Genomic DNA, 24,570 nt, shown 5'->3' on the forward strand with positions numbered 1-24,570 from the left:
AGACATATTTATTTAATAAAATCGATCGATCAATTCAACAGAAGCAGCCAAATCATTTTCAAACTAGTTGAAACAAAAGCGTCGATAGTTTGACAATCAATTCCACTGATTGAACCGGAATAATCCACTCCGTTTCGGTCTAGTGAACCGGGTTCGAGATTAAACCGGCACAGGCTGGATATAATTCCCACCAAATCAATACAAAATGAGGTCGACAGGATGCAGCGTCTTAATCTGCCGTTAAATCTGATGTTAATCGTCTTCCTCCTCTTCGTCGTTTCTGCCTCCGCCGTCGTCGCCGCCGACTCGCCGTCGCAGGAGGCCAACGTCTCCTTCCGGCCGGGCTTCACGGTGGTGTTCGGCATCTTCGCCACCATGTTCGCTCTCATATTCCTCATGCTTTTCTGCGCTAAGTTTTGCCACCGCGGGCTTCTCACTCTCGAACCCTCCCTCGCCGCCGACGACCGATCGATTCTGCCGCTACTCCAGCCCTCCGGCATCGAAAAGGTTGCCGTTGATTCCCTCCCTTTCTTTCGATTCGACTCGCTCCGCGGCGCCCGCGCCGGCCTCGAGTGCGCCGTCTGCCTCTCCAGGTTTGACGACGCCGATGTCCTCCGCCTTCTCCCCAAGTGCAAGCACGCCTTTCACATCGCCTGTGTCGACCGATGGATCGAGGCGCACTTCACTTGCCCCCTCTGCCGCGCTGGTGTCTGCGCCGAGGACGCCGCCCTCTTCAGGGGGCTCTCCGCCAGTTGCCGCTTCTTGTTCGCCTCCGACCGTCTCGACGACGTCACCGAGGCTACCGAACTTGAGCTCTTCGTAGAAAGGCAGCCCTTTGGCTCCTCAAGATTCAGCATCGGGAGCAGTTTCCGGAGGGCGGGCAAGAAAGGCATGGAGAAGGAAGGAATTAGGTCAGAAGAAGAAGGGGATAACGCAGCTCAATCCCTTCCTAAATACAAGCACAGAATTATAGTCTCCGATGTCATGTTCAAACGCCGGTGGAGTGACGTCAACTCGTCGGATTTGCTTTCTTTGAGCGCAGATATGCTCAGCATTGCTTCGAGCAAAAGATTTAGCGAGGAAGATTTCAACTCGGAGCCGGATGGAACTGAAATTCATCGAGATAACAATGGAGGAGACAAAATTTCCGCAACTGATGAGAAGAAATTGACGATTAAGAGGGAGATGGAGAAGAAGAGACTGCTAGAACTCAAAGTCAGGCAAATCAAAGGGAGCAAATCAGTGGTTCTTGCCGAATCTGTTGCTGATGTGAACTCAAGAGCTTCGATCTCCTCCAGGGCCAGATCGATGTCAGAAATCACTAATCTGTCAAGATTTGAGATGGGCAGAGATACAGCCTGTAGCAGCACATGGGCAGGGGACAAAGATGAGAAATTAAGGAGGATTTGGCTGCCTATTGCAAGGAGGACGGTGAAGTGGTTTGCAGGGAGAGAAAGGAGATCACAGAGTAGCATAGAGGAGTCAACAAGTGCCTGATTGAAAATAGTTTGGCCCGGTATGTGCATAACCTTAATAACAAACTTTTTGCTTGAATTTCTTTGTTCTTTTATGATGATTAAGTTTGATGTATATAGTTATACAAAGAATTTGTCTGATTTCTGTATGCTTGAAATTCAAACTAGATCATTGATTTCGAATAGGAAAAGATGAGTTTTTTGTTTCTATCTTCTCAGAAAGTGCTTGATTGTTTGATAGAATTGTTGGTATATGTGAGCGATATTTCTGAGTTTACTTGATAGGATGAAATATAAGAAGAAATAGATTAAATTCAGAGGGGGAAAAAATTCTGCTTCGAAAATGCTCAAGTATTGGTGCATTGTTGATTTTTATTAGCATGGGGCAGTGATTGTGAACAGTTTTCGAACTTTGGGATCAGAAATCTAATTGTAGCAAGCTCAACCAACTGGATGTTTTTCTTTCCAAATGAATATTTATTGTTCGTTCTTCAATGTCTATCTACATGTTCGTATTCTGTCTCTCTTATTGAATATCTGTTTCTTTCTGCTATTAATACCTGTAAAATAGACATCCATGTCATCTCTTAACTCTTTTGTGAATTTCTTGGCATGATGAAGACTTGGGACTGGGGTAGCACCAATCATATTCAATCCAATAGGAAAAATTCCTAAAAACCAAGAAAAAAACAGAGGTAAAGGGGACAACTAAGAAAGGGATAGTTCAACATGAGACAGAGTATCAAAGCACTTATGACTTGTCTTGATAGTTAGCCGAGTGCATTACAATTGGTCTTAATCTAGCTAACCTACCCCTTTATTTTGGATTTTGATCAAATTTACTTTTTTTATGATGGGCAAACTTTCAAAGAGTTTTGTTCTACAGATATGTGTTATCGTCTGAATCTGAATTGATAAGTTATATTGCAGTCGACAACCAATATCTTGTTTATAGATAGATCTGTGTCCATCTGAAAGAAAGAACACTATTGCAGTTTTTTTCATCTTTTTCATTGAAGTAGTAAAATTTCTTCATAGCTTCAACAAATTGAAATGCTGTGAACATCCAAAGGTATTTATTAATTTTAGAGAACAAAAAAATATTTAGTCATAGCACAAGGATTTGTTGAATTTGTCTCAAGGTGCAAAGTTTAATTACTCATTCTTCACATTGGTCAAACCTTAATTTACCTGGAATTCCATAGCACAAAGGTATGCCATCAGAGATTGTAGTGCAAGGAACAGCTACAGTCTGTATAAATTTTTAAACTGAAACATCGGAATAAATTATATCTCATTCATCAAGGCAATGAATCAGAAATTAACAATAATGCACATTTCTTTTATATATATCTGCACATGACTGGCTCAAACTTGTTATATACTGATTGCAGCCTGGCAATTAACAAAAAACAAAGAGGATACTGGCAACTATTTAGCCAAATGAACGTGATAGTGTTTAATTAGTATAAAGTTAGTGGATGTGTCTTGTGGATCTCGTGGTCTTCGGTTGACCTAATTCTCTCCATTTGGATTATCGTAACTGATTAGGGAGGGAGGTTAGCTAGAGAAGACCAAATCAAAATGAGCTCAACTAAGTTTGAATATCATTTAAAATTCTGCACAATGGAATTGCAGTCACAGTGGGGTTGAGGTCGGCCGAGGTGTGTACGGCTCATCCAAGGTGAATAGCAATTGAATCAATTTGGGTCTTAGGAATTGCGATGAGGTGGAGTCGGTTTCTGTTAGGTTGTGTATGGGTCAGTTGCCCTGGGATAGACAAGACTAGGAAGATCAAGGTGGCAATGGTTATTGAGCTAGTGCCTAAAAGTTATATTCCATGTGGCCCTTGGCTCTCTTTGCCCGATGACAATGCGATATTTAACCTAGACCTTAAGAATGAGTTCCATAGGTATATCTGCAATTTTGTGCTCGAGATAGTAGCGTATAAGAAGCATGCTTAGTTTGAGAGAGAAGAAATTCAATTAAATTGTATGTGATTTCTACACTCAAAGGACAATGAACTCGACAAAGATCTTCAAATTGAAGGAGACTTGCAGATAATTCTCAGTAGCTTGAACTTGTTCTAAGTCACAACTATAATAACCATGACATATAACAAAATGCGTACTAGCGAGTTATTTTACCATGGTGAAAAAGATAAGCGTATTTTTCAAACCATACTTGGAGTGCTTGCTTAAAATCATATAAAAGTAAAACTCAAAGTAACTTGGATACTTATTTAGTCAGGTCTCCATGAAAGTAGAGATTATTTTTTTACATCCAATCGATAAAATGGTTGATCAAACAACTAGTAAAAGAATAATATCATGTGAGCAATTAGTGTAAAAGTTTCTTCATAATGTATTCTATATTTCTTGGGTAAAATAGAGACAAGGTTCATGGATAGGAGTAATTGACCATAAGCAAATGCAAGTAACTCAGTAACAAGATTTCCATGTTTTTTGTTTGTTTGTTTGTTTATTGTTTTGTTTTAGTGAAGATGATAAGTTAAATTCCTTCCAAACTTTTAGTTGGATGCCCTCTGGATCCAATCACATTATCACTAAACTCAAGCAACAAGCAACTATTAGTCGTATTCATCATTTTATATTCCTTGGATCAGTGAAAGTTGGTACAAAATTTATAGAATGTTCGATTGAGCATTGCTTAAACCAAACGTATTGCCAGCATGTGCACGCACGTTAGTCTGCACTCTGCTTGACAAAAGAAATCTACAGAGCTCAGATTCTCTGCAAAGGTTCATCGTGCTTTCATATCGACACATCGGATCATGGTAATGGATTGAAATTTAGTTTATTCAGAAAGAAAATATATGTGGATTTTTTATTGGCAAATGATCGGATTTGATAGACAATAAAAAAAATTGTTTCTACTTATTGATCTTAATTAATGGTTGAATCACTAGCTAGCTAGAAAGCTGTTCTATAAACCCCTCAGAAAAAGAGTGTAAGAAAGAACATGCTGAGGGTGGTCACCCTTGAGCTAATTAGAGGGGCCAGCGTGCTCCTGGTGGAGCCAATTAAATTTTTTTTTTGCTCTTCCCCTTTACCTTTATTTTATTTTGGTGATTAATTGCGTTCGATCTCTTTTTTTCTTTTTTCTTTTTTCTTTTTTTGGCTCGATCATGAGCTTTTGGCTCATCAACAATAAAGTTTTCTGTAACTTTGCATGCATAAGGCTTTGTTAATCTAAGTAGTCTTGAATCAACTTTAATAGAGGGGGGAAAGTTAATTATATAGTCAATATCAAAACAATTTGGATTGACATGACAATTCCGTGAGGAACATGACAATGCCTATTGATACCAAATCTTTTAGATCTAAATTGTCTAGCACTAGATTAAATAACTATATGATGATCATACAACAAGAGTTTAAATCTCATTTAGAATATATTATATTTGAGAAGTTTAAAAATTTTATGATATTAAATTGTGATAAATTTTTTTTTATAAAGTTTGATAGATCTCCAAAATTAATCAAATAGTTAGATATCTAGATTATCAAAAGTACAAGGGCAAGGATAAGGTGCAAGCAAATCAATTCCTTTTATTTCGCTTTCCACTCACATTATTTTATAGTCGGGAGGCGAATTAAAAAAAAATGAACCTCTTAAATAATATCGCTATTAAATTTTGAATTAATCCTTTCTCTCTTTATTTTCTTGTGAGAGTTACACAAATATTTAAAAGTGATTATGCCTTTTAAAATAGTATAAATATATTAAAATACATAAATTATTATTTTTTATAAACAATTAATTCAAATATTTTAAATCTAATTTTAAAAAAAATGTGAACACATTAAAATATATATCAATAAAGAATAACTAAAAAATAAAATATATTATAATAATAAAATATAATTAAAATATGAATCAACCTAGAAGATGGAACAATAAATATACACGTTCAAATTAATAAATTAAATATTAAACTATTAAAAATAAAATACATAATATATTATTAACAAGTAGAGCAGATTAAAAATCTCTATCTCTATCAGTTGAAACCTTTTAATTGTTTCTGCAAGATCAATATATTTTTTTGAGAATTAGTAAATATTTCTACCTGGAAGAAGGGTTGTGATAAGAACCACTGTAGATATAAATTTTTTTAATCTATACTTTTTTACAGTTTGTGATTTAAATAGGGATTTAAACTATTTTTTCAGAACCTTTCCATGTTTGAATAATTAGATTATCTAGGATTATAAAAATACTTTTCAAGTGAAATAAAAGGATAAAAGACCGTACACATCTCTTCTTCTCTCTTCCCAAGAAATCAATGAAGTGAATTCCTGTCACAAAGTGGAGAGTCAACCAGTGGATGATTAGTGCCAAAGAATGTACAGTGGGATAGGTTGAATCCATTCCAGAGAGACTCGATCAAACTTTCCTCCATCTCACATCAGTCACATTCAAAAGAGAGAGAGATGCTTGATAGTCTCTTCACCTACAAGCTTTAAAAGTAATATAATCAGCTAGCTAGTTGACTAGTTGAATCCATGGAAATTAGCTAGCTAGTTGTTATAGATACAAAGTAATTATATGAGTGAGTCACTCTATTACATGGTAAGTAGTTGGTCTGTAAAATGCCATTAAAATGTTGATAGACAAAGTAAAATATGAATTCATATGGATAAGGAAGTCTCCAGGTCAGAAAGATGGAAAATTTTTAAAGTATCTCTCAGGCTTTACTTGTACATTAAGAAATCTAATTACCACACACAAACATTCTCAAAGACCAGCATCAATAAACTATATATAAATAACTGATCACAAGAAACTAACTGTTTTCTATACCAACAAAAACAAATTGATATATAACAATCAAGTAGTCTAAAGTGATATGGACTTATTATATGGGTGGTCCAAATTAAATCTCTCACCTAACAGATTAATTTCCACCCTAACAGTCTTCAAGTGTATCTATATTTTATTGGATACAGACAAGTGAAGGAATTAAAATTTGCTAATCAAGTCTATATCTACATCTATTAGGGTAAGTCTAACCCTAAGGTAATCTTTGCTAAAACATTCTCTCACTATTCATGAATTGCTGCCACCCCCTTTTGTTTGCCAACTTTGTGATAAAGCAAAAGCAAGGGAAAAAGAAAGGGAAAGATGGAAAGTTAGAAGAAAAATATGTATAATTATTTAATCAAAAGATATTGGGGTGGAAGGGAAGGTGAACAAAAAGAAAAGGTTCCCTCTATGGTCTATACTATGTAAACCATGTACAGGAGGAGTAGTAGTATTCAAGGGGTTGACCTAGAAGTTAAGAATTGAACTGTGAGGAGAGTCTTCCACAGGTATGAATAGAGGAGGAGTTCATCATCATCGACGACGACGACAGCAGCAGCAGCAGCAGCAGCATCATGAGAGTTCCTTGGTGCAGCAAATGATGATAGGGAGATCACCAAACCCTAGTTTCTGGAGCATGAATGAGCTGATGATGATGCCACCTCAGGAGATGCCCAATCTATTGTCCTCCACTTCTTCCCTGTACTCTTCCTCCAAGGAATTCCCTACGTTCTTGAAGGCACTTAGTCCCAAGATCCCTTGCCATGATCACAGATCACAAGAGCTACCTGAGTCATGGAGCCAACTCTTGCTGTAATTTCAACACCCTTCATCTCTTTATTCCCTTTAACACATGCACATAATTAGACTTGTGATTGATATATATATAAATATATGTGACAGGGGAAACTTGGTGGAGGAAGAGGGAGAGTGCGCATATGCTCCAATGTTTGAATCATCCACTGATGTTCAAAGTCTGGTTGATCATGTACTCAAGGAAGATATTAGCCACTGTGGCAATTTTGAAGAGCATCACCAAGAAGATGAACAGGGAACAAGTAGATCTCCCAGGTCTTGTGTCACTACAAGCTTCAGCAACAACCATATCTTGGACTTCTCAAATAGTAGCAAAGCAGCACAGAGAAAGCAAAATCACCAAGCAGATCATCATCACTTATCACCTGATCAGGTAAGAATTATTAAACATATATTCCTTGATTTTTAGGGCTGATTAATTTATATAAATGTGCTTATACAGTTGCACTTTAATTAAGTTTTTTTGTTGGCTTATTAATTTGCTTTCTTTATAATTTCAATGCTAAGTGGAATGGCAACAGTAGTGGTCCAACTTTCAAGAAGGCTAGGGTTCAAGCCTCCTCAGTAGTGTCACCTCTCAAGGTTCCTTTCTCGCGTGAGAAATTGTCCTTGTACTACACGAGTGAATCGAATAATTAATTTTATATGTCTCTTCTTTTTTGTTTACAGGTTAGAAAGGAGAAGTTGGGAGATAGGATTGCAGCTCTACATCAGCTAGTTTCTCCATTTGGGAAGGTATTACTAAGTAGTAATTAAATTCATTAGTTAATAATACTGCAGGATTACATGAATCCAGATCTTCAGCCTTAGGGTTCTTTGAGTTTGTCTACCTGCTTCATTGCTCTTGCCTCAAAGTTATAATAGACTGATAAAACACAAGGAAACTTTTCCAATATCTATCTACCATGGCAATGCATGCTCATTACTGACACACGAGTCTATTTTTCTTGCAGACTGACACTGCGTCTGTACTGCTGGAAGCCATCGGCTACATCAGATTCCTCCACGGTCAAATTCAGGTCCACCCTCACACGCTCTTTCTCTCTCTCTCTCCCTTAAAGAAATTGCTACAACATGATCACATGAGCTACCAGATAAGACTTGAGAATATTGCTTGGGTCTCGATGAGGTGAGAGGACAAGTAAGGCAGCACGCGAGCATCTTTTGTGCAGAACTTCACATCTTTTGTGTAGTTCTTATAGTCGTGCCAAGCTCCTGTCTCATTCTGCTGTCACATATATATATACACATAGCGTGTGTTTCAGAGACTAGATCGAACTTTACTTCATGCAGGCTCTGAGCTCCCCGTACCTCGGGAAGGCATCAAGGGACTCCACCAGCAGCCATGGATCATACCACCAAGTGGTGAGTTCAATGTTTCCCTATCTTGCTATTTAAACGAAGAAAGGGCATGCATTTGACATGTATGTCCTGTTTGTAGGATGATGGTGATCATGAAGGCGGCACGGACTTGAGGAGCCGAGGGCTGTGCCTGGCGCCGGCTTCCTTCACGTTGCAAGTAGAGAAAGACAGCGCAGCCTGTTTCTGGGCTCCTAATTATAACTTAGACATGGGAGATGATGATGAGAAATTAACTTATTAATTAATTAGATCAGTTAGTAGCAGTATTAATATCATTGTAACTAATCAGTTAATTAGGTTCGTGATGTTAATTGAATATATTTACGTTTATATATATGTGACATATTAATGTTTATTATGTACATGCATGGATGAATTACTTACTTTGTTGGTAGTTAGTTGATTATGTTATCTATATATTTCCCTGAATTATATTTTCAGTGGCACGAATGCTTGCCATCGATAAGATCTCTTCTTCTCTTTTCTGTCTAGCAGCTAATTAAATTCTTCTCTTCGACACACATTAATCCTCGTCTTACCTTCTAATCTGTTTGGAAGATGGACGGGTGTCGAGTGAACTGAAGAAGAATCTGATGCAAGTTCGTCTGGTGATCCAGTTTCTTCGTCTTTGTCCTCGACACGGTGACAGAATGGTGCATGAGCGCAGCGCAGCTCATGAAACTCCTCCTCGCCTTCTCGCCGGCGGCGGCGGCGCACACGTCGCTGCGCGGAAGAGGAAAGTGAGCTTGTCAAAGAAGAAGAAGCCAAATCAGAGGGAAAGTAATTAAGCTTCTTTCTCTGTCCTTGGAGTTGCACTCTTGTCGTCTCTTCGTCGTCGCACTCTATCGACGATCACCCTCGATACTTATCTGGCACACCAGCGCAAACCTACTCAATTCATTATTAGGAGAAGCATCAATTTTTTTTCTCTATCATATTAATCAATATAAAATAGCACATAATTAAATGAAAACATGTAATCATTTATCGCCTTCTCTGCTTTCTACGAGTAAACAGTGGCCGCAGAGCATAATAAATTTCGTCAACGCTAAAGAAACGATCTCGGCGAGAACCACGAGGACGTCACGACCGAAGCATCGATGCTCTTCCACGTCGACGCTTTGAACGCCACACCTTCACACCTACCCTCGTCGGAATTGGGGAAAAGAAAATCGGGCGCGGGTCCCATTGAATTCAGGCGGCGCTGGTGGTGCAGGTGGAAAAGTGGGTAAGATCTCGAGCGCCGTCGGTGGAATCCTGTGGCTGCACGCGGAGCCAGCGAAGGCATTGCTGGCGCCTGAAGGGAGAGCCCAGTTCGGAAGGGAATCAGCACGTGACTCTCATCCACCCGCTCCTACCACCGCATCGCATCCGTCCTTTTCGGGTTCCTCGCTTTTCACGGTCTGTCGAATCCAGACCGTCGATTTTCCTGTTCGCGTATCAATCCGTCCTTTTCGAGCCCGCCGTATCACGGCGTACGACATCAGGGCCGTCCATCCAAAGCTTTTGACCGCCACGTGACCGACCAGCGCAAGCGACACGCCACGTTAGCGGAGCCGAGATTGATGCTCTAACTCCGCGTGGTTAATTTAGGGGGAAAATTGAAAATATTTATAAATATTAGGATCGTTTTGCAAAAGAGGACATGTCCCACCCACGATACATTATTTTTCAAATTGCCCCTCAGAATTTTAGAATCATCGAAACAATACCCATGCTATATATATATATAATAAAATACAAAATCCCTACAGTTATTACAGTTATTTGTTATGTATAAACTATATATTATTTATAAATTAATTTCAATATTACTATAAGTGAATATATATATATCATGGTTGTAAATTTTTACTAGTTTATAATATTAAAATTAGCACCTGACGGAGCCGTTACAGTCGTGGCGAAGAGATATATTCCATTTCCGATAAGGACACGGACGTTTTTCATTTTTGGAAAGGTTCCTCATTTGGACATTTTAAATAAAGAGGGTGTTACGGCAAAAACAACAAATTACAAGGGGGCTACTATTTTCCCTATTAAGATACCTATAGAACTATTTGGCTCCTCAGCTCGTTCGCCCTCGCCTCCGCTCGCCGCGGCGCCACTGCCGAGCTCTGCCCACTCTCGAAGTCTCGTCGTCGACCGCCCTCCTCCTTGTTTACCGAGCGCTTCCGCAGCAGAAGAAAGGCCCGCTGCCGATCCGTCTCTTCCTAGATCCGCCGGCCCCGGAAGGGAAGGTCCGGTTTTTACCCAATTCTAGTGAGCTCCAGCTGAATACGTCGGATCTGAGTCTCTGGAATACCCTCGTTCGGTCCCATATTTCCCGGTAAATCCTGGATCCGCTACTTCCCATCAAGACGCTCGATCGGCCGATCCGGATCAAAAAATTTTTACCCGGAAGGCCAGATCAAAAGTGTACACCTTATTTAAGCATTTTTTAATATACATTTTAGTGTACTTGAATTTCATTGTTTCACATGGTCTCGGTTGCTTGCTAATTCGCGTGTGGGTGCCGCAATGCACATCTCCTTGTAGGTTATTTCAAGCACATGAAATTTGTTTGAATCTTGTGAGATTTTTCCGTTTGCAAAAATTCCAGGCTTGTGATGACTATCTTATTTTGATTATTAGTATACCACCAAGGGAAGAAAATATTTTCTGCAGATCATGGTATGGGGCAAGTGGATCACTCCTCCTTTCTTTTTGTCACGTATCAAAAGTAAATGAATAAACATAGACAGAATGTATGGTGAAAATTGCATCGGTAGCTATTCCATTAACTGATTTCATGGTTTTTTTTCTTTGCTTTCAGTTGATAGAATTGTATATAGAAGGGTGAATAAACAATGTAGATATAACTCAAAGACTAATCTGAGGATAAATTGTAAGAATTTAGAATGAAAATACTGAGAAACATATCATGAGGATAAAGAAAACGTAACTAGTAGTAAATCTCAAATGGACATTTAGCAAAAGCCAAACTTTAAAACACAGACGCTCTAAATGTTACAATAAACCTACATCTGAATTTTCTAAAATATGGAAGAGTCATCCAATCCTGTTTTTTCACCGAATTCCCTGATATGGGTACAATAGATAAAATAAAATCAACACAAAAATCCATGAATCACATGCAGCTGTTGTATTACATACTTCTCTTCGACATGAGACTTGTGATTGTGGTTTGTAAGTTGCCAATTTAAATTGCACTTGCTAGAAGTCTGATCTAACATTTTCTTTTTAATTGCCTTTACTCAGCTTGACTAGTATTAGCAAAGATGACAAAATGGCTGGAGTTCAGATAGAATAAAGAATGTTCAGAACTATTTGGAGTGGTCTTAAATACTCTTGGTAGGTATTGCACGGCTTCTATGGGGTGAGACCTGGGACAAAATGCTATTGGAATTTTCATCTTGCCAGAATGGATGAGATGTCTGGTGATTCAGCAAGATCTGAACAAGGGAACACTAGTACTACTTGGTGGCCCTCAGATTTTATAGACAACTTGCAGTCTGTATCTCTGGATTCACGAGAGGAGACTACATGTAGCATTAGAAAAGCAGAAGTCTTATCTCAAACTGCATCACAGATATTGTGGTCTACTGGAACATTTTCTGCATCAATACCCAACGGCTTTTATTCTGTCATCCCAGTAAGCGCTAATGCTGTTCATGTAGAAATTTCTGTTCTTTGGATTTGGAGCTACTAGCAATTACTATTTGTTAGTATTTCATGTTATTCCTTGTAAAATAGTAATTTTCCTTTTGTTGATTAAATTTATGCAGGATAGAAAAATTAAGGAGCTGTTCTCAACTATACCTTCTCCAGATGACCTTCATTCTCTTGGTATGGAGGGGTTTAAGGCAGATATCATTCTTGTAGATGCAGAAAAGGATAAAAAACTCTCTATTTTGAAGCAGTTGAGTGCTGCCATGGTGAAAGGACTGCACAATAATCCTGCTTTATTAATTAAGAAGATTGCTTGTTTGGTGAGCTAGCAAATCTCCCTTCTTTTCCATATGTTGAAACAATTGTCTGTACTCATATGTTGGATAAACATGTATCTGTTGCAATTACCCCTACATATAGAAACCAATTGCAGGCACTATATTACATAATTAAACTAGTAATCACTCCTATTATTCCTCATGAATGTCAGTGCTACAACCTTGTTAATGAGATTTTTTTGCCCCAACTATATAATGGCTGCAGATGCTATCATGATGTTTGATTGAGAATCCACTGCTGGGTGATTGCATGCAGATGTTTACTAGTATTTTGTCATCAATATCCAGATTCCAGATTACTACTCTTGATCTTGTATGTACCTAATACTTATTGCTTGTTAGGTCTTTGATTTTAACAAGCGTCCAAATTCAGAGATAAGTCCTGCAAAAACTGCAGTAGAAGATACGTCTCATTGGACAGAAAATAAAAGCATTCAACTTTTGGGCCAGATTAGGAATGGATCATGCCGACCAAGAGCAATTTTATTTAAGGTTCTTGCAGATTCTGTTGGTCTTGAGAGTAAACTTGTAGTGGTAAGGGGCAATCCTTCACATTACTTATAAGCAGTATGATACTTTACATTGATTTTTCTATTCTGTATAAGTGTATAACTTCTCTTGGATCTTTGAGATTCAAGTTTTGATTCTGACTCCTTATTTTTGCAGGGCCTACCTAGTGACGGTGGTATTGAATGTGCAGATTCTTACAAGCATATGTCTGTGGTGGTGGTGCTGAACTCTGTGGAACTGCTTGTTGATCTTATGCGTTTTCCTGGGCAATTAATCCCATTTTCAACCAAGGCTATTTTTATATCCCATATTTCTGCAGCAGGGGAGAGTGATTCTGCTGAGAATGATTCCTGCGATTCTCCTCTTGAGCCAAATAGCCCACTCTGTGGTCTTCCTGACAAAGGGGAAGCTGATGGGTATGCTTCTTGGACCAACTAGTTAATTTATACCTAGTCAGTAAAGAAGTTTCATGTCTTTGAGTATGTGTTTCTAAGAACCATCAAAACATGTAATAAATATTTGATTAATTTGTATTGCTTGCTACTATTTGAATGTCTTGCTAAAAATGGAATGCTCTCTCTTCGCTATCATACATGATAGCATTTTAGTGCCATGCCCAATTAATTGTTGCCATGGTTCATCTATACAATGATCCTCTTATTTGTCACCACTTTTCAAGTGGAAGGGAATAACCTCAATTAGTTTCATCCAAATCAACTAGTAAAAAATTTTACTTATGAGAAGAATGTCCCATTTTTTTCCTGAGATATAATTTGGTATACGTGGTTTTCAGTAGACTACATTTTATCTCATTGCCTCAAGCATAGTGGTGCGGTGCATTGGTTTAGATCCTGTGTTGTCTGGAGTGATGTCATAGATGTACCATTCTTATTCCCCTGTATCATTGGTAGCAATAAGGTATGTTGGATTATCAGGAGCATTGGTGCAAATATTTTCACCGATATATTTTCAATCTATGATGTTGTATTCAGGAAAGTAATGAATTCAACAATCTATTTTTAATTGTTATTCCTGTGACTCCCTCATTTCACCCATTGCTTTCCATGTTTTAGATGCATTGTTCAATGCATCTAATGCTCTTTTCTTTTCTAACAGTTCTGAACAAGATGACAACAATCACTCTCTCTATCAGAGGGTTGATGGTTCATCTTCAGGTCGATCACTGCGTAACATTGTATTGAGATCAACAACTTTTACTAAGGGAAGGCTGAGGTAAGTGGTCAAAGCTGAGTATTTTAAGGTTCTTTAAACTTAATCTATGTGCAAACTAAAATTTGGAAACTTCATGTATGTGTCCTTGACTGTTTGATCAGTGTGTCTCATAGTGAACCCGATATTGCAAATGCTCTTGCCAGATGTAACCAAAGAAAAACTGTTGCAGAACAGCAGCATACAGCTAGTTCAAGGTTTTGTCTATGAGCTTGCAATAGTTTCTAACTTTATTCCTTTTTTGAAATTGTTTATAATGATGGTGTTCTTTTGGAGTTCAGTAGTAAGAATTTCATCTTGGAAAGTTCATCTCTGGATGCAAGGTTTAAGATATGTACGTAATTACTATATTAATCCTTCAGTAGAAGATAGGTGGGGATTGGTGTACTATGTCCTTTCTTTATACTAATTAGACAATAGGGTCAAAGTCTTAATAAGATTTGTTTGGTTGAAATATAACATTTTCAGAAGCTTTTACAAGGTGTAACTATTTCTCATCTCTGGTCCGTTGGAATGCACAGCAAGAATAGTTTTATCAAGATTAGCACAGAGAAAAACCAAACAACTCCTATGATGGGTCTTGGTGGAGAGGATAAACTATTATCAAGGAGAACTACTACATCATATGTATAGAAGTCAGCAGCAACCTATAATTAAATATCTAAGGTGGCATTAAACCTATTCATATATAATTATACTTCTAATAATTATAACTATCTCTAACGAGGTCGAACTTCCATAAACCATTCTTCATTTATGATTCTCCAGCAGTCATCACTGCATGTCTTGTTCTGTTGGTGCATCACATGGTTAGGCCTCTCATGCATCCTTGCCCTACTCACTGCAATGCAGATGTTGTCGTCTGATCCCTTTTGGCTAGTATGTATCTCAGTGCTTTGCAATTCCTCGTGGATTGTAAATTTTCATTCATGTATCTGCATGGTAATGAATATGAGTCCATCTCAGTTCCATCCGCTACCACATCTGTTCTAAAACATCTCATCTGTGACTAGTGATTTTCATTGTATTAAGATTCAACAGAAGCATTTTCAATATTTCTATTTCTACTGATGTTAGTGTAATGTTAAGTTTTATACATTGAGAATGGGTTTGAACCCATCTCAGCTCCATCCACTATCATATCAGTTCTAAAACATCTCATCATGACTGTAATGATTTTCATTGTATTAAGATTCAAGAGAAGCATTTTGAATATTTCTACTGATGTTAGTCTATGTTAAGTTTTATACATTGCGATTGGATTTTGAACCCTTCTTCACCATAACCTTCATTTTTTGTCAGTGCAATCACTGTTTGATGAAGGCTGAAGCGTGTACAAACAGTTGATCCATCTCTTAAATTGGACTAGCCTAGGTGTAGTATCATTGTATGGCTTGGTCCACATCTTGTAACAAAGCCTAACATAGACCTTGTAGCTGACTCCAAATTGTTGCGACAAACAGCATAATGATAATTATATTGTTTGCTTGTTTGCAGTCCAGAGCATCCCCTATCCAGAGCATGGGGATGGTCCATGCTTAGTGGTGATAGGCAAGCATTTAGAGAATGCACAGATAATTCAGACTATCATAGGTGTCTTAATTAATAAATTGGCGCAGATAGGATCATTGTATGGCTTGGTCCAGATCATGTTTATTATGACATAGCCTTACGTAGAGCTTATAGCTGACTCCAAATTGTTATGACAAATGGCGTAATGATGATGATATTGCCTGATTGTTTGCAGTCCAGAGCATCCCCTATCCAGAGCACGGGGGTGGTCCATGCTTAGTGGTGATAGGCAAACATTTAGAGAATGCACAGATAATGCAGATGCATCAAGGTTGGTTTCCTCTTCAGTTTAGAACTTTGCACCAACTACTACACTGTTCTCTAATATTTAATCTCTTTTGATGCTCACATCAATGTAAATAGTATAAAATCCAAGTTTATAGACATTTTTGTACTTAGAGGTCTTAAGTTAACCAGAACTAATATTGGTTATGATCGGTAAGTTCATCGAATACATAATTTATCCCAAAATTAATTTGGTTTGGATCTAGCTTGACAACTTAACTCTAACTAGAGTCCAATTTTGACTCCACTAAATGTGAATATGCTCCACCCCTAACCAAAACCTCAAACCCCACAGATTCAAATTTATTTTATGGAGGAACCATTCTTAGACATAAATAATCACCTACATAATCATTCAAATTATCCTCGAACATGCTTACTGTCCTTTGATAGATCACAAATATTGTCTATGTTATTTATTTATTTTTATCATTTTTAATATAACAAAATGGTCCAATTTGTACCTTTTATATTCTTAACACATGCACCTCTCATGGGGCTAGGTAGACTGAATCTGATTAAGTGAAATACCTGGAACAACAGGATTAGTTTCTGTTTGACACAGGAATTTGATCCAAGTCTTAGTTTGGTTTTGAAGTTTCAAATACCTTAGTTTTTCACAACAATTAAATTCTCGTGTTGTGCTGACAGATACATCTAAAATTTACCATTCTGCTTCCACAATAAAATGCAATGTAACAGTGGAATGCAATAGAAGCAATGGGGATGGAGATAGTAGCGGCTTCTTCCTCTTCTAGATGTGGCAATGCCCCCCTCTTCCTTTGCTTGCTTCTACTATGTCTGTGCTTTTCTCTCCTTAGCAATTCTTCTTCGGCACCATGTATTGGTACAACTAGCACAGTCTCACTTTCTGATACTCTAGCATGAAATGAGATCTTGAACCTTAGTTTTACTCCATAGATTCTGATAAGTAATCTTAATTCCACACATGCCATCTTAAGTTGAATTACATTTCAGTTATCCATTTCTTAGAAAAATGAGATAGTTCACAAAAATACATGGTGTAATTGAAATTAGAAGTGTAAAATTGCAACTCGTGGTAAACATTGTATGGAACTGAAATTAGCCTAAGTTGATCATGAGTATTTTCTTTGCAATAACTGATGTTTGCCAGGATCTCAACATAGAAGCCCTTGCTTTTCTGTCACATTAAGTTTTATGTTTGATATCACTGCATTCTGAAGGTCTAGGGATTGGCCCAATGGGTTCTTTTTATTGTTAATGTGTATTTTTCTTTTGCATGTTTCAAGATTTTCATTTTGGTTTTAGTCGTACTCAAGATTTTAACTTAAATAAAAAAGTATGCAAGTAGAGGGAATTAAGTGCTTCATGGTTTGCAGATCAGATGGTGCATCAACATTTAATCCTCGCAGGATACGAAGAAGAAGCATTAGCATCACTCCAGAAATTGGTGATGATATCGTAAGGTTGATCTTTGTTCTAATATATTTGATTATTGTACATACTTCCTTCAAAGCTTCATAATCTTGACTTTTTATAAGATTCTCCCTGTGCCTTTTCAGCCTTTAGAAATTCCTTTTTCTATTGCAAGCCTACTCTGAAATATATCCTTAAGCTAACATTCATTTTCGTAATTATTCTAGAAGGCAATCTAGGCCAAAATATGTGCAGTTTTAAACTACAAAGTTATAACCAAAAACTACAAAATTCATTTCAGTGGCCATTACTTTCACAACTGTCTTTTTTTTTCTTCTTTTTTCTTTATAGTTCATGTAACACAGGAATCAATACAAAAAGGTTTGAAGAATTGAAAATAGCACAAAGATGCCCTTTGCTACCTGTGCATTTGTTTGGTCTGCACTATCAAAACTCAGGTCACCTATTGTAATTCCTATTTATAACTATCCTTTTACATTAAGGATTGGAATAAGATGCTTATTATCATTCACAAGATTCAGAATTTACTAGGTAAATCTGTTGTTCCATATAGTATTTGAATAAAGTGGAGCCAGCAACATACATATCTCAGAGTACTGTTCTTTGCAAACCTTCCAAAAATAGTATAACAGTCAGCAGCTAATGGAAGCTTTGTTGATGTTTAAACCTTTTGCTATCTTTCTATTTGTTTTTGGCAGCATAGCATATTCATGTAACATTTATTATTGTCTATTCATCTTATCAATTTAAGCAACAATAGATTTCTCTCTTGCAGACAATGAATATTGTGTGAGTCAATCCTTAAAAATCAAGAGAGTGAAGAGGCTTTACACCAGTTAATGGAGATAATCCATGGAAACCATTGTTCCTACTCTTCTAATGAAGACTGTACAGAATCATGAATCCACATTTTTGGCAATGTCTTGAATTTGGTTATTACCCTCATTCAAACAAGTTCTCTTCATGTCATGATTGCTAATGTGATGAGACCACTGAGAAGGATCATTAGTTTTGGCCACAAACAGCAATTTCTTCAAAAGATTAAAAGAAGAGAATGTCTCTAAATAATGCCTATATAACAGAAACATCTCAGTGTGTGTGTGTGTGTGTACACTGCTGTTACGCTGCACGACAGCTGTGCGCGCCTGCCGTGCGCTCCTGAGGGGGAGCAGTCCACACGTCAAGTGCCCAGGTGGGGCCCTCCCCCTCACGCATGCATGGCAGGCACGCCCACCCGCCATGCAGCGTAACACTGCCCCATATATATATATGGTTCATTGTGATACTGTAGCTGTCAATCTTATTCCATGAAAAAGGTTAAGGGTTTCATCAGACCCTGAAAATCAGCTTATAATAGTATCCAAAATCTGATGAGCATGGATCTTAAGTGAATCAATTATGAGACTAGATCATCTCTATTGGCATTCTGTAGGGTTTGAGGATGAGATATGATCCATGTAACTGATCCTGTTTTCTTCCTAAGTTGTTTTTGTCGTACGTTAATTGTTGTGAATATGGTAATGTAGTTCTTAAAGCTAAGGTGGTTCATTATAGTAATTTTTTTGGGTGAAAAATCGTGATATGCCTCCAATTTTCCTTTTCTTTTGCTTGTAAGCTTGTTATGTTTCTTTTGTGCGGTGGCTTGATTTTCTTTGTTTCTTTCCAGGGCTGTTCGAGCGATGAATGAAACTTTGAAGCAAAATCGTCTCTTGAAGGACCTTGGAGATGATGGTTCTTGCTCATTTTCCACAAATGACCAAAATCAGTTGAATAATCCACTAAATAAGGTATGTTCTGTGGCACCACATATTGGTGAACTTGTCTCATTCATGTTTCTGTAAGAGCGCATTCATTCAGACATCATAATTTAACATGTTATGGATATACATCTTTGTATGCAAATTGCATAGTCAATGACTGTTTGTCACGATTTGGTTATATGTCTTGTAATGTGTTTTATGATTATCATTGGCCTGATACCTAAGAAGGATCTCTGACTTCCTCCATTTCAACTTTTAATATTTATTTATATTTCTGAGTAAATGACATCTGAGCTTCTGTCTTGCTTCCAAGTTGGCCATTTACAAAGGCAATGGTCGTTTTGTCACAATTCAGTTATGTCTTGTAATGTATTTTATGATTATCATGATCCTGATACCTAAGAAGGATCTCTGACTTCATTTCAATTTTTAATATTTATTTATATTTCTGAGTAAATGGCACATCAGCTTCTGTCTTGCTTCCAAGATGGCTGAACAAGATGCCTTGCATGTTCTCATGATGCTTCAATTTCAGTACCCTTGATGATATATCTCTGAAAATTTTCCTTTAAGTTCATGAAACAGTAGATTTAGATATTATTTGGTTTTGATTTCCAAATTGTATTTTTACCGAAGTTTCACATCATAGCTAGATGGAATTTTTCAATCATGGTCTCTATTTCTTTTTATGATATAATTGGCTCTACTTATGTTTCCTGTCTTTAATGTGCTTAAGTGATGAATGTTCTTATTTTTTAAATGGTTATTGATTCTTTTCCTTATTTCCCCTGATTGCTCTTTATCCACAGCAGAAATTGACATTCTTTCTATTAAGATGATTACATGTTACCAAATTCCTAGAATTTCCGGAAGACTCAAACGAAGTGCTTTTGTAATTCTAAGCAGATTCCTGAACTTCAGTCCTTGAATCACTATTTTGTTTGTTGGCCAGGATGAAATATCTTTCAAGCATTCCAAGCAAACAGGTTCCAGTCAGAAGGCTGTATCACTGCCTTCTTCACCTCATGAATATAGTGGCAAGAGTCCTGAGAGAAACAGGGATTCTCCAAGAACAGAAGCAATGTTATCAACCTGGAACAGTGTTTTGCATTCTTCTCCATTCCTCACTAAGCCTTTAATTCCTTTCGAGGAATGGAACATTGATTTCTCAGAGCTAACTGTTGGCACACGCGTTGGAATAGGCAAGTTTTTAATTCCTAAATTTAATCTTGTGCAGCACTGCTACTAGTTTGTATCTTACCCTCTGAGTGTGCTATTGTTCTGGAAGGAAAATTTGCTGTAAGAATTATTGCTGACCTAGTAAATACACATGAATAAGGGGAAATCTCTTATATACTATAGCCTGGGTGGAGGGGTACTCAGGTGCATTATTTTCTCCCCCATTTGTATTACCAAGGGATCAGATGCATTCCTTGTTTACTTATGGGCAACTTGGGTCTGCACGGTTTGATATAAGCTTATTATGAGATCTGAAATTGTTCTCTTTATTTGATTTCATCATCCATGTTCGTCTCTTGGTGATGGGGTGAAGAATACACCTATTCTTCTATGTTCTCTCTTATTGTCGAATAGGGAATCAAGATAACTTTGAGTCTCTCCAGAATAAGCACATTTAGAGGGCTCACATGGACTTGATATGGCTCACACCTTCCAAAGTCATGAACTTCTAATAGGTGAGCATCAAGGAAAAGGAGAGTGGAAGAAGAGGAGGCAGCAAAATTGGATAGAGTTATTGTAGCTTTCCATTTCAGTTCGTCAAAGTTAGCTTGGCCCACTGGAGTTGAAATCTCAAAATTTAGTCGATTAACCAAACTAGTCTTTTTGCTTGTCATTGGAGATTGACATTGCCATTTGCACTTGTTCCTAAGTTTGCCCCTTATCATGCATTGACATCTTTAGGTGTGAGAGAGAAATAGAGTAAGCTTCTTCCTTATTCAACTTGGTTAAGACAGATCCTCTTGGGTATGCTAAATATCAAGACACCACCACTTGGCATTTTGGATTGCAATGGACTCTCTTAGGCATTTATATGGTCTCAGAGCCAGTCCACCTCTTGTGACGTTGTTGGGACTAAAGGGGCAAGAGGAATTGATAAGAGTAACCCCTTCTCTCTCTGGTCCTACATGGTTAAATAAGTCTTACTCCTGTACATGCTTGAAGTATCAAGGGACCTCCCCACCCAAGTAAGATAAGTAGAGCATACACTATATATATGAAATGTAGGTTTACTCACTAGTAAAAATTGATGGAATAGTTAAGATAGATGCACATGATATCTGTAAGAGCTTTAGGTATCTTTGATATATTACTCAACCAGAAAAGGCACTTATGGGAAATAAAATTATTAGAATAAAGTATGGTGGCCAAAATGGAGAGGAGCTTCAATAGTCTTTTATGATCATCATGTCCTCATTCTAGAAGGAAAATCTTATAAGAGTATGGTACAACCAATAGTACTTTAGGGATTGTAGCATTGAATTGTTAGGAAATTACAAAAATTTGATATAGCAAAGATGAAAAATACTAGATGAATATATAAGATACTAGAAAGTGTAAAATAAAATATATTTGAAGCAATTAGATATAGTTTCAATAGTTAATTTGATAGAACATAGGTTGAGATGCTATAAACATGTTCAAAAATAACCAATAGATTTTATAGTTAAAAGAGTCGAATTTATTGAAGTGAAATGTGTAAGATGTAGAGGGAGACCAAAGAAAATAGTAGTCATTGTAATGAAACATGGCTTGATGAAGATTATATAACCCAACCATCTAAGAATTCTCTGTAAATAGTGTCCAACTATTGAATTAGTTCTGGTTGAATTTTTCTTATTATGTTGAGTAATTTTGAAATTATGTTTGAATTACTGATACATTATATGTGTATATTTGAATTGTGTATTTAATTAAATTTAGCATGAGTAGGAAAAGTTCAAGCCCTCCTTGGCCAACCCAAGAAAAAAAAGAATTTTCTGGATTAAATAATCCAACTCATATGCTTTTGGATTGCTGTTGCATTGTAAGGAAAACTGATGGAGTTTGATTATTTTATTTCATTTTTTTTTCTATGAAGATAGCAACATTGCTAAACATCCCTACATTACACAAACAAGACACTTACGAGGTTTGTGATTTAATAATCTGTAGGATTCTTTGGAGAAGTTTTTCGCGGGATATGGAATGGTACTGATGTTGCAATTAAAGTCTTTCTGGAGCAAGATCTGACAACTGAGAACATGGAGGATTTTTGCAATGAAATATACATTCTAAGGTATATGTTGTTACATATGAGAAATTTGTGTTCCTTTCTACATATTCTTTTGTCCTGACCATATATTCCTTTTTTTCTTCAGCCGCCTTAGACATCCAAATGGTACGATACTCACCAATTTGAATATTTGTTATAAGCTTGCCTTTTAACTTTTTAAAATTCTCTTATATGTCAATTGAAATAGGAAATCCTGTGTAATTTTTTCCCCCGTTTGAATTTTAGATCTAAAACTTTGCAGTTATTTTATTTCTTGGAGCGTGCATGAAGCCTCCTCACCTGTCAATGGTAACTGAATATATGGAGATGGGATCTTTGTATTACCTTATACATATGAGCGGCCAGAAAAAGAAGCTGAGCTGGCGTAAGAGATTGAAAATGCTACGTGACATCTGCAGGTATGCACTGAGGAGTCATATTCAACTGAGACCAGAATAATAATTGCTTCCAATTTATGAACTAAAAGTAAATAGTATCAGTTTGCATAGTTAATCTTGACCCAGAATAACATAATATGGTTCGAGAATAAAGAACCATCTGCTATTACTATGCTTATTACCTTGCAGCAGATGTTGTTAGATGATTGTTGAAATGTATTCGTAGAATATGACTTTTATGAAATTATGTTGACTTGGGTTCATGCACAATAACATGATCTGCTTCTCTCTGCTGGTATCAGGGGGCTGATGTGCATACATCGTATGAAAATAGTCCATCGTGATCTGAAAAGTGCAAATTGCCTTGTGGATAAACACTGGGCAGTTAAGATTTGTGATTTTGGTCTTTCACGAGTCATGACAGATGGCCCCTTGAGAGACAATTCATCTGCAGGGACTCCTGAATGGATGGCTCCTGAGCTCATTCGCAACGAGCCATTCACAGAAAAATGCGACATCTTTAGTCTTGGCGTTATAATGTGGGAACTGTGCACCCTAAATAGACCATGGGAAGGCACCCCACCAGTTCAAGTAAGCACAGTTCGCTCGTCGCCTGCAGTGTCCTTGTCTAAAAGAACACCTGAAAACAATCCTCTCTTTGATCTTCTTTTAGGTGATCTATGCAGTTGCAAATGAAGGTACGAGACTGGAGATTCCTGAAGGTCCTCTTGGCAAGCTAATTGCAGGTAGTCACAAGTTGGTTTTAGCTTAGCTTTGTGTTTCCAGATATACCTTAACTGCTTTCTTAATATATTTCTCTTGCAGATTGTTGGGCAGGACCGGATGAGCGACCGAGTTGTCAGGAAATCCTAACCCGCCTGCTTGACTGCGAGTATACTCTATCTTGATGATTATTTCTAGAATTTGAATGTACAGCGAGTGTAGAACCATAACTTTCACATCTTTAAGTTGTAAATGTTCTGTGAGTAAAATTTTTCATACATATTCCATCTCATGCAATTGACACTTGAGTGTTCATTCTAGTAGTAGAGATTGCTGAACAATCTTGCAAAATTTTGTATGATCATCAGATATAGGAATATATTAAAAAAATTCGTCCTTTTTATACAATCAGATGCTGATTTAGATGGCAGATAGTATTTGGTTGAGGTGTTCCTCATATGCCGTCTATTGTTGAATCCTTGGCGATGGATGAAAACCTTTAATAGTTTTTTATAGTAATTAATCAAGTAAATTTTTTTTCATGACAAAATCTTATATAATTTCTATTTCAAATAAAACTCATTAAAATTTTATAATAAAAATATCATATCTGAAATATTTCAAAGTGAATAGTTTAATGTTCATCATTTATGTTTTTTCAAATAACGATATGAATACACCTTCCCCCTTTCCTCAGCGGCATCAACGACAACGACAACCGGCGTGGTCCTGTTCGCTGTGTCATCGACTGGTCACGCGCCGTTCAGAGTCCAGAACCCGAATCTACCCCTCCATCCAGGTGGACGTGTATCGGACATTCGCGAGGATAATTCAGGAAATTCACAACCCGTGGCGGAATTCATCGCCTCTGTCCTTCCGCCACCGCGCGCAGGAAAGCCCCCGTTACGAGAA

General features: G+C 37.3%; 3 protein-coding genes across 6 annotated transcripts; all 3 read left to right on the forward strand.

Annotated features, from left to right (window-relative positions):
- The first annotated feature begins 239 nt into the window (after positions 1-239).
- On the forward strand, positions 240-1,616 carry LOC141841935 (E3 ubiquitin-protein ligase ATL42-like). The gene has a single exon (XM_074730139.1). It carries the CDS (start codon positions 250-252, stop codon positions 1,495-1,497), a length of 1,248 nt encoding a protein of 415 aa, XP_074586240.1. The 5' UTR covers positions 240-249; the 3' UTR covers positions 1,498-1,616.
- A 5,093-nt stretch (positions 1,617-6,709) lies between these two features.
- LOC141841302 (uncharacterized) lies at positions 6,710-8,863 on the forward strand. Its single transcript, XM_074729448.1, has 7 exons — positions 6,710-7,115; positions 7,206-7,491; positions 7,626-7,700; positions 7,788-7,853; positions 8,072-8,137; positions 8,412-8,483; positions 8,560-8,863. Exons 1-7 carry the CDS (start codon positions 6,814-6,816, stop codon positions 8,719-8,721), a joined length of 1,029 nt encoding a protein of 342 aa, XP_074585549.1. The 5' UTR covers positions 6,710-6,813; the 3' UTR covers positions 8,722-8,863.
- Positions 8,864-10,568: 1,705 nt separating this feature from the next.
- On the forward strand, positions 10,569-24,069 carry LOC141838637 (putative serine/threonine-protein kinase SIS8). 4 transcript variants are annotated; one of them, XM_074726168.1, is made up of 17 exons: positions 10,569-10,809; positions 11,742-12,135; positions 12,269-12,472; positions 12,833-13,024; positions 13,157-13,416; positions 14,117-14,233; positions 14,335-14,427; positions 15,978-16,073; positions 17,449-17,535; positions 19,173-19,293; positions 20,219-20,468; positions 22,438-22,561; positions 22,644-22,663; positions 22,800-22,956; positions 23,238-23,526; positions 23,609-23,681; positions 23,761-24,069. In XM_074726168.1, exons 2-17 carry the CDS (start codon positions 11,905-11,907, stop codon positions 23,841-23,843), a joined length of 2,397 nt encoding a protein of 798 aa, XP_074582269.1. In that variant the 5' UTR covers positions 10,569-10,809; positions 11,742-11,904; the 3' UTR covers positions 23,844-24,069. The 4 variants fall into 4 exon arrangements, with proteins under 4 accessions (XP_074582269.1, XP_074582271.1, XP_074582272.1 ...); XM_074726170.1 differs by having other exon boundaries at positions 14,347-14,427; XM_074726171.1 differs by having other exon boundaries at positions 14,377-14,427.
- The last annotated feature ends 501 nt before the right edge of the window (positions 24,070-24,570 follow it).

This window comes from Curcuma longa, chromosome 11, assembly GCF_044706935.1.
Source record: "Curcuma longa cultivar G26 ecotype Majalengka, Jawa Barat chromosome 11, ITB_CL_G26_1.1, whole genome shotgun sequence".
In the NCBI taxonomy this organism is placed as follows: domain Eukaryota; kingdom Viridiplantae; phylum Streptophyta; class Magnoliopsida; order Zingiberales; family Zingiberaceae; genus Curcuma; species Curcuma longa.